The sequence below is a fragment of the Arachis ipaensis genome, chromosome B05 (assembly GCF_000816755.2).
Source record: "Arachis ipaensis cultivar K30076 chromosome B05, Araip1.1, whole genome shotgun sequence".
NCBI lineage: Eukaryota > Viridiplantae > Streptophyta > Magnoliopsida > Fabales > Fabaceae > Arachis > Arachis ipaensis.
In genome coordinates this window covers 149158829-149169259 of record NC_029789.2, presented here as the reverse complement: position 1 = coordinate 149169259, position 10431 = coordinate 149158829, and the positions used below count along the sequence as shown (strand labels likewise).

At 34.6% G+C, this 10431-nt stretch overlaps 2 protein-coding genes and 1 long non-coding RNA gene across 4 annotated transcripts; 2 read left to right on the top strand and 1 right to left on the bottom strand.

Moving 5' to 3' along the window:
• On the top strand, positions 1-3551 carry LOC107641579. Its single transcript, XM_016345062.1, has 5 exons — positions 1-5; positions 279-378; positions 549-957; positions 1736-3067; positions 3174-3551. Exons 1-4 carry the CDS (start codon positions 1-3, stop codon positions 2017-2019), a joined length of 798 nt encoding a protein of 265 aa, XP_016200548.1. The 3' UTR covers positions 2020-3067; positions 3174-3551.
• LOC107644991 (protein MITOFERRINLIKE 1, chloroplastic) lies at positions 5912-7520 on the bottom strand. Its single transcript, XM_016348984.2, has one exon. It carries the CDS (start codon positions 7423-7425, stop codon positions 6286-6288), a length of 1140 nt encoding a protein of 379 aa, XP_016204470.1. The 5' UTR covers positions 7426-7520; the 3' UTR covers positions 5912-6285.
• Positions 7573-8924, top strand: LOC107644998. Of its 2 annotated transcripts, none has more exons than XR_001621428.2 (2): positions 7573-7944; positions 8351-8924. It is a non-coding gene; the product is annotated as an uncharacterized LOC107644998 (long non-coding RNA). The 2 variants fall into 2 exon arrangements; XR_002347686.1 differs by having other exon boundaries at positions 7592-7944; positions 8363-8924.

The following is a 10431-nucleotide window of genomic DNA, read 5'->3' as shown; positions in this document are numbered from 1 at the left end:
ATGGGGTAATCTTATTCTGTTTCTGTCTATGTTTTCTTGCTAATGGAACATTCTAGTCTAGTTGTTTAGTGATCAGAATGTTATTCCTTCTTAGCTTCATGGAATGAAAGAGAAACTACATTGCATCCTCAGAGGAATCAAAAACCATTAATTAATTTATATATTATTCATTTTAGTTTTATGATTCTATCAATTTGGTTGTGTACTTATTCTTCTTATTCAGCATAGGAATTTAAGCATTTTATTTTTCTGATATTTCAAAACTGTGTTTTTCTCAGAGACATTTATAGTTTTATACAGACAAGTGGTTCTGATTTTGGAATCAACTATGGACAAATAGCCAACAATCTTCCCTCTCCATCTCTATCTCGCGTTGCTGTTCTAAAACGGTTTTTCCGGTTGAACCATCGGTTGGACTGGTTGGACCAATGAATCAGTGAACCAGTGATTAAAACGGTTTGATGACCGGTCCGGTTTTCAGAACCTTGCGTCTACTCCAACTTTCACTCTCGAGTCCAGCCCTAGCCTCCAGAACCAGAACGCGCTAGCCTCTCTCTGTCTCTTGCACTCAGTCCAGAGCTCCTGGTCCTCCCTCACTTGCGTCCAGCCACCGCCTGCTACTGCCGCCGTCGAAACTTCCAGCTTCGAAGAGGCACCGCCTGCTCCCTCACTTCCCCTCCATCGCGCAGCCACCGTGCGAACGTGGAAGCCTCCGTCGCGCAGCCACTGTGCCGTCGGCGCCATCTCTGTTCCACTGCCTGGTTGAAGGCCGTTCGAGCTGTCTTCTTCAGTATCGCTGCTGTGCTTGGTCCTCGTCGAGCTTGATTTGTCGTGGCGTCGTTGCTGCTGTGCTTCTGCTGACAGTCCTCCGCATACTCCTCCTTTCGTCGGTGGCTGAGTTGCTTTCTGATGACTCCCTTCCTCCGCCGCAATCACTGCTTCTTCCCCGTGTTCCAGGTGAGCTTTTAAGATTCCAAATTTGTGCAATATGTTCTGTGTATGTTGGGGTTATTATGATTTTTTATTTGTTCTTATGAGTTATATTTGTGTAAGCTGTTCTTATAATTTTTTAAGGATTCCAAATTTGTGCAATATGTTCTGGGTATGTTAGGGTTATAAGATTTTTTATCTGTTATGATTTTTTATCATTTGAAATCTGTTCTTATGATCTTTTTTTCTACCTTTGATTTTTTTTTCCTTTTTTATTTCTCTTGATTGTATTTATATTAGTGTTATCTTTTCTTTTTCTGTTGAATGTGCAATCTGTTCTCCTAAGTAAATGATGATTTATGAATGGGGCTTTTTAAGTTTGTTAAAGAAAAGAAGGGGGAGTTAAAGAGTGTGTATTGTTGTGTTGAGTTATAAGGAATACAGTTTTGCTTTATAGAAAACATAAAAAGGGGGGCTTGTATATATTGTTAGAACAAAACATGTCTAAATACTGTTTTCATGGATATTATGCTATTGTTAAATTTGATGCTTCTGGTGTATGTATGCTACGGACTCAATCAAATAAGCAGTGGTCCATCCCTATTTAACAATTTTATGTATCTCAAATTGACTTGCGCTTGAATGAAAGCATTTAAAAATACAATATGAAAGTATATATTTTGCTAATTGAGCTTTTATTTGTTCAATATGAAAGCATGAGTTTTTATTTGTATGATTGAGTCTTCTCTAATGCATTGTACTGAATTTATTTATTGAAGTTTGCTGAGTTATATTTTGTGTTTAGTAACCATGATTGCAGAAGAAATTTCAAATTTAATATTGGACAAACAAATCGGAGATTATACTCTTAATTACCTAGTTAATGGTGGGCCCAAGAAAAATGTGAAAATACACATTTTTGATGCCGTCATCAGCTCTTCAAATCTTAAAACAACATGCAAGGCGGTTAGAGTTCCTAACAACGATGACGATCTAATGGGATGCATGCAGGAACGTTTTGAATTGGCATCCAGAAGTTTGGAGGGATGTATTCTCCCTCTCATTCAGGGCTTAAGATCAACAGTTTAGATATTTCTGTTACCAGAATTATGACAACAATATTCACAATTTACATGACAGAAGGGATTTCGACGGACTTAAAAAGGCTTCGCGGGGTTTTGTAGTAGGACTGATAAAACTTCATGAATCAAGACAAACCCATGGTAATATAACCGATTTCAACCTAGTAACAAGGAAAGGTGAGGGGTATTTGGGCGGAAGCATCGGATTAGCTCTTTCAAAAACCGTTATCAGAGGTGAACCCGGGGTTCAGTGGTAGTCCGTAGTCCTTACACGGAAGATATACTTAATCTTGCAGGAGTACTCGCCAGTTGCTTGGACCATAACTTTCTTCTTGAACTTAAATTGTTTACCGATTATTTGAACTACCACCAAACATTGTAAGTTTGTTCGATCTTGTTCGGTCTTTTTTTTCTTTTAAAAAATTTGATGTAGGTGCTTTAATATTTCTAGTGTAACTACTAGGTATCTTATATAAAGTGTTTTAAAAGAAAAAACAGACCGAACAAGATCGAACAAACTTACAATGTTTGGTGGTAGTTCAAATAATCTGATAAACAATTTAAGTTTAAGAAGAAAGTTATGGTCCAAGCAACTGGCGAGCACTCCTGCAAGATTAAGTATATCTTCTGTGTAAGGATTAGGGACTACCACTGAACCCCGTTCACCTCTGATAACGGTTTTTGAAAGAGCTGATCCAATGCTTCCGCCCAAATACCTCTCACCGTTCCTTGTTAATAGGTTGAAATCGGTTATATTACCATGTGTTTGTCTTGATTCATAAAGTTTCATCAGTCTTACTACAAAACCCCGCGAAGCCTTTTTAAGTCTGCCGTAATCCTTTCTGTCATGTAAATTGTGAATATTGTTGTCATAATTCTGGTAACAGAAATATCTAAACTGTTGATCTTAAGTCCTGAATGGGAGGGAGAATACATCCCTCCAACTAGTTCTTCTTGCTTTAATATGCTTTTACTAGACATATTAATACGACTCCAATGCCGCTAGGGTTAAGTTTTGCAGGAATGTCTGGGTGCATGGAGCCAAAGACCCTCAGGTTGGATCTTTTAATTCTTTTATTGTTGGTTTTTTTTTATATATATTTTCCTTTTTTAAATTAAATTTTATTTTAACAACATTTGTATGATTTTCCATGATACCAGAGTAGTACCAAGGAACGTTGTGATCTTATAAACAAGGTGCTCGAGGGTCTGTGACCTGGATTTTCATGTCTCGTGTATGAGGTGGCATGTCAAGGAAAGCTCGTCAAGAGAATATTTTAGTCGATTTAATTTCATTGCCTGTTTGGACATTTTTTTACCTTGTAGAGCATTTTCAGAATTTGCCGTATAACTTGACAAGGTCTTTATAAGAACATTTGAAATACTGGAAATTATATTTGTAACTATTATTTTAGTGCTTTTGGTCTTTAATGATAGTAGTGAAGGTCTAGGGTTTAGGGTTTAGGGTTTTGGAAATTATATTTGTAACTATTATTTTAGCATTAATTAATATCTCAACTGATGGAAGTTTCAAAGGAATTCTTAGTTTTAGTTTATAATTAGTATTTTAAGAAGTGAAAGGAGTTACAATAACTTTTAATTTTATCGCATACTAAGTTTTATTTAGAATTGCAGTTGAAGCAATTAAATAAAATATTTTATGATTAGTTTAGTGGATTAATAGTTAAATTAGTTTCTAGAAGATAATATATTATTCAAATTTATTTTTGAACGATTTTTTTAATTAAATTGATTTTTTAAAGATTATGAATTAATTATATTTGTCTTCCAATCATTTCATTAACAATTTTTTTAAAGATTGATGTAAAACATTAATTGATAATATATATAATACATGATATGTCTATTTTTTTCAATTATAAAAATTCTATTCTCAATATGATCTAGTGACTAAATTGATAGATTTTCGTAAACATATTTAGTCAATGTCTAATTGAACATGTTATGTATCATATAAGCTATCAGATAACATTTTACATTATCAATTGTTGACGAAAATTGTAAATGGAATAACTGAAGGACATGATTGATTTGTAATCTTTGAAGATAAATTTAATTGAAAAAATCTTTTAGAGATAAATTTAAAGAATGTCTTATCTTTCAAGAACTAATTTGACTATTAACCCTTAGTTTAATATATCTTAAATATAATTCAATATTTCTAAAGCATATGTATTTATTATTTTGTGTAGTCATGTCATAGTATAAAATTGTCATAAAAGAATTGTGACAAAAGATGTGTGCATGTGGGAAAATAATTATATCTTTTTTTTAGCATATATATGAAAACAAATTTGTTGGTCTATATGGGATGAAAAACAATTTTTACAATAGAAAAAAAGTGGATCCTAAGAACTTGAGAACATAAACTGATATGCATAATTTTTGCGGCATTTTGTGTGATTCAAAGTGCAGTTGGAATTAAAAAACAATGATTATTACATCAATATGGTAAGTATAAGATAAAAAAAAAAAAGGTTAATACATGTTATTGAAATTTTATGTGAATAGAATTTAAGGTTCTCAAGAAATAAATTTAACTACAATTTTGTCTTAAACTGTGAAAGAGTACACAAAAATAGTCATTTGATCAAAAATAAAATTTTTAATTGATGGGTTTATCGTTGACCACAGAACAATGCTTATTTTTTTTATTTAAGATAATAATGAAGTCGTAATAAACTCATATCCATATATTATGTATTGAAACCTGTCATGAGGTATCCATACTGAAGAATGTGTTTTTTGGGAACGAAAATGGTTGGAAAAGGAAAAAATATTTTGATTTTTTGTTAAAGAATAAATGCACAATGTATATTACTTAACTTGCAAACTAATATTGAATATGTATATAAAAATTTATTTATGTTTTTGACATGAAAAAAAATGGTCTAGCACATATAAACAAGATAACATAATTGATATACATACATTGGATCATATGAGCAGCCAATACCCTAGTAGAGCCAAGGAAAGAATTGTTGAACACAACACTTCTCATTCATTGGGAATAAACTCGGTCATTTTTTCAGAATAAATACTTGTCAAACATATAGCTATAATACTTATCATGTAAAGTATTATCTACTGTTCTACTATTATATATAGAGATATACTGATCTGCGGTTCGGTTGTGAAAATTAGAATCGCAAACCGAACTAAACCGCATAAAAACCGATCCAACATCTAAAAATCATCCAAAATTGAGCGGTTTATTTTCATTTTCGGTTTGGATTGGTTCGGATTTGCGGTTTTTTAGACTGATTTGGATCTGAACACCTCTATGAATCACCGAGCCAAGTTCGAGTGACCCGAACTATGACCCGGTCTTGATTTAGTTACTCTCCCAGGTTTCGTTTTCTTTTTCCAGATCAGTCCCGGACCACTTCTGGTCCGGGCAAACGTGCCTCAAAATTTTTTATAATTTTTTTGTTCAGAATAATCTATTCCTCTTCAAATATCTTTATAAATATACTTGATCAAGCGTATTACCATACTAGAACTTTATTTTAAAAATAGATTGATAGATGATGCAATAATAACTCAATTTGAATTTATCACTCCACATTTTTTTTCTTATCTTCTAGTTCCCGTACTGTACTTAAATTCAAGTTTGGCTTCTGTTATCTTCTTCACTTATAAGCTGCTGACTAAGCTAACAGAGTAACTAACTCTCTAACATCATAACAAACTTTTACATTGGTTCTTAACAGCTTAACTAACACCTCAACTAACTACACTCTCTAATATCCCTTTCAGCCACTTTTAACAAGCTCTAATTCTGAAATCTTATCTTTTCAGCACCAGAATCAGCTACTAACAAGGTTGCTCACTCGTCTGAATTAACCAAACCGCAATTGTGAAAGAGGAACATGATCTTGAACGACAACAGAACAAAACCATTCATAGATCCTATTACACCAAGCATAAGTTGAGTTGGAAAGTGAAAACTATGCCGAAAATTGGCAAGATAATTTCAAATTGAAAGCATTACAACAAATTTCTTGCATATAGCCTAGTGAGGTATCATGAGTTCATGATAAAAACATGCTTGAAGCACCATATTAACTATGCTAGCATTTAGCCACAGGATAACTAACTTCCTAATGTATTTAACTGAAGCAACTACTTATGTCAATTGCACAGATATCAAACAAAACAGGGGTAACCAATATCCTAACAAGCAAAACTAAGCAAGAGAGAACCAAAGAGAATCCGAAATACCGACAAGGCGGCAATAAACTCATGAGCCTCAGCTAGGAGAAGCAGGCACTTCACTCAACTCCTTTTGCCTCAGATATTGTTGCAGTATAGTGAGCCTAGCAGTTTCAAATGCAAAGTAACCCAATGCTGAAAAGCAAGCACTATGAAGAACTCTAGGCCCCATTCCACGGGTAAGTCCAACCCACCCTTCCTCCTTTAATATCTGCTTCACTGTCGCCGAAACCCCGCCATACACAACAGCAGCAGCCTTGTTCACAGCATCTCCGTGAACCTGAGTCATCAGCCTTGTCTTCACCACATCCAAAGGAGTGGTTATAGAAGCCGAAATTGCGCCGGCAAGTGCGCCACAAAGCACACTCTGAACAGGTTCCAAGTGAGACTTCTTAGTAGTGTTCAAAACCGCAGCTTTCAAGTACTCAAATGATGAATAACTCAAAACCCCAGCAGGTAAATTCCTCAGCAATGTAGCAGAGTAACCAGCATATAACCCTAAAAACCCATCCTTTTCTAAAATCTTCACCAAAACCTGCCAAGATCTTCCCTTTGCACCAGCTTGCATTCTCTGAGTAATCAATTCCTTAGGTACCATTATAGCAGAAGACATAATATTCCCCATTGCACCAGCACTAGGTGGAATCAACACAGAAGGGAACCCTTCAATTTTGGATAGAAATGACTTACCGAACTCGCAGGTTCCGAAATACACTGCAGAAGAAGCGGTGGATCCAACAATAACCGCAGATACGCCACTGTAAAATCCGAGAATACCCTTTTGCTGGAAGGTCTTCACGACCGCGTCAAGGGCATTCTTGTAAAGTTGGGATGCTCCTTTGGTCTGCATCTTGGTCTTGATTGTGTCGAGCGGGTGGAGGCAGACGTAGGTGAAGGCGCCGGCGATTCCGCCACCGGCTGCGCCGATTAGTGCACGCTCGACGACGGTGAGGTTTTTGAGCAAAGTTTGGGGCTTTGGGGCGGGCTTTGAAGTGGGCCGGATCCATTGTGGGCTGTGAGCGGTGGGGTATGTGGCGGTGGCGGTGGTAGAAGCGAAAGGAGGGTTTGTAGCGGTGGCGGCGAAGTGATTGAGGATGGAGGGGAAATCAGTGGGGTGGCGGTGGGGATTGGGATTGGGAGAAGGGAGGCCAAGAGAGGATGAGATCCTGGCCTCCATTGAAGAGAATCTGGCGTGAGCTTCGGCCACTCTTGCCTTGCGCGTTAAACACAGTCAGTGACAGCGGAGCTAAAAAATAAAAGCGCAAAATCAAAATTATCGGTAAACACTTAACATACGTATCTTAAAATTATTAAAAATAATATAATATAAGTTTTAAATAATATTTGAGAACCAAAACTCAATATTGTATTTACTAGTAAAATTTTAATTTTGAAGACAAATTTCCAAGGTTCTGAAAACCGAATCGGTCATCAAACCGTTCTAGCTATTGGTTTATTGGTTTATAAATTTAACCGATTTGACCGTAATGAAACCGAAAAAACCGTTTTATAATAAAATAATAAATATAAATAAACTGATATCATATACATGCAGGCAAACTCAACAATTATATTGAATTAGGGGAAGTATAAGGTATAGAGTGAATAATTCAACCATCAATAAAACAAGCAAATTCACAACAATTAAGAAGGAAGATTGAATTAGTGAGAGGGTGAGCTTCTTGCAGCAGTTCAGGTAAGACCTCCCCTTTATCCTCTTCAAAGTTCAATCTGTTGTATTTGTGCTATATTGTTTTCTTCTGTGGTTTATTCTGAATATGCTTATGGTGTATTATTGATGATTCTGTTAAGTTTTGAGTTATTAATTTACTGAATTTTTATTTGAATTCAGTTTATTGATATTGAATTAATGCTGTTGAGATTGATTTATAAATCCAATCTGTTGTACTTGTGCTGTATCGAATTTTTCTTCTGAGTTACTAATCTGTATGATTGAATCTTTTCTGTTGCATTTAACTGAATTCATTTATTTATTAAATTTTTCAGTTGAATTTTGCTAAGCTGCATCTTGTTTTACTTGAATTTTGTTGTTGTTGAATCTTGAATTCTTATTATTGAGTTCTGATTTTAACTACTTTCAGTTATTATAGCAGATAAATCATCAGAAAACAACTGATATTGTTTAGATATTTAAAGCAACATGTTGTGCAACAACTAGAAAAGAGAGAAGAACAAGTAATTGAGGAGGAACAACAGCAGGCAACGGTGGTGGCACCACGAGAGAAAAAGGAACCACCGGCTACTGTGTTGGCAGAATCTGTGGAAACGGAAACAGAGCAGGCACTAGTGGTGATAACTGATAAGAATAGAGGAAATGGAACCACAGCAGACATTAGTAGTTAGTGGGAAAAAAACTAAGTGGAAAATAATGGTGTGCTTGCTTATCTACTGCATTAGCCAAACAAAAATAATTAAGCAGCACTTTCTTGATTATCCCTGACCCTATTTTGTAGTCAATTAGATGCACAAAGAGAATTGAAGTTAGTCCACAAGTTGGAACATGAAGCCATATTTTTTTTTCCTTTGCTCTCTCCCTCCCTCTCCTCTCCCTCGTCTTTCAAACACATCTTATTTTGGATGATGTATGATGTATTATAGTAGTGTATCAATTGTTAGAAAGTAGAGACCCAAGATACATAAATAGAATAACTTTTAGGAAACATTTCAGGTGCACTGGGAGTACCGGTATTCCAGTTGTTTTAAACGTTGATCTGAATTATAAAAAATATATATAATATATATTAATTAAAATCAACGGTTAAAACAAGTGCATATATATATTAATTGAAATCAACGGTTAAAACAACTGGTGCACTGGTACTCCCCGGTGCACTTGAAATGTTTCCTAACTTTTATAACAGAAATGATATGCGTATTTTTCCATTTACGTTTAGTTGTCAAAAATATTTTGCTTTTATAAATATCATACTATCTCTTATTATTAAGGTAATTTTTAAATTTTCATTCTACAAATATGAAAATATTTTACACACCAAAAATCAACTATTATATTTTAATGTATATTTATATGTTTAACTTTATATAATTTTAATTTATATTTTGTGTTAGTATGTATTAAATAATACTTATACAAAATTGTATATAATTTTAATTGCATAGAATATTTAACGTTCTATTGTTTCATCACAAGTGCATAAAGCACCCCAATGACAAAAAAAGAACGCAAAGAAGAAGCGTGCGATGCCACTAGAAGTTAGAGTGTGTCTATACATTCTCACTAATGAAACTGGTTTTTGTTAAGTTTAAACCATTTAGTTGAACTTAGTTGCCAAAAGACTTAGAAATATAGCGGGACTAAAAAAAATACAAAAATCATAAAATGGCATTTGTATTTCATTCCTCCAAAGTGAATACAAAAGGCATATGCATCCAGGTGCAGTGTCAAGTTGAAGTGCACCATAGCTAATAATACCACCAACGGCCTCAGCATTCTCTGAGAAAACTGAACGCAACAAAATACACAACAAATCACTGTTTTCACTTCTATAAATGTTGCTCAAACTAAAAGAGTTTCTTCTCTAAAAGACAGCACAAACTAAGTTTATTGACAGCACACAATTTTCATGCAACATCAGCAAATACAGCATTTCATCAATAATCAAAATCACAGGGGAAGACGTTGGCTCATATAGATCATTAACTGCTATACAGGAAATTGAAGTCAAGAATACATTATACATTGAATGAAGAATGAACCAATTTCGCATACACAAAGGTAAAATGAGACCCAAGTTTTGCACCTTTGCAACTAGCAGACAAAAACTAATAAAAAACACTAAAGCTATAACTCCTATGAAAAAAAGAAAAACCTTTTTCTATTTAGACGAAATTAAATCCATAACAACAAAATCAAATTTACATTGTCACAAGGCAAGCAATGGGAAAGAAATGTTTGTTTTGTTTCTTTCTTTCTTCCTTCCTTCCCATTCCCTTGATCACACTAATTGTCCAATCAATTGTTCAACCTAGTAAGTAATAACACTGCCAAATCAAAATGCTACACAAAGAAAAAAGGACACAAAGTGATAAAAGAAGGGAGCAGGGTGTGGAACTAATAAAATCAGAACGGCTAAAAGTACAGCATCATTGGTAATCCTTCCCAGAAGCCTTGCATTGCAGTGCCATAACATATCATATTATC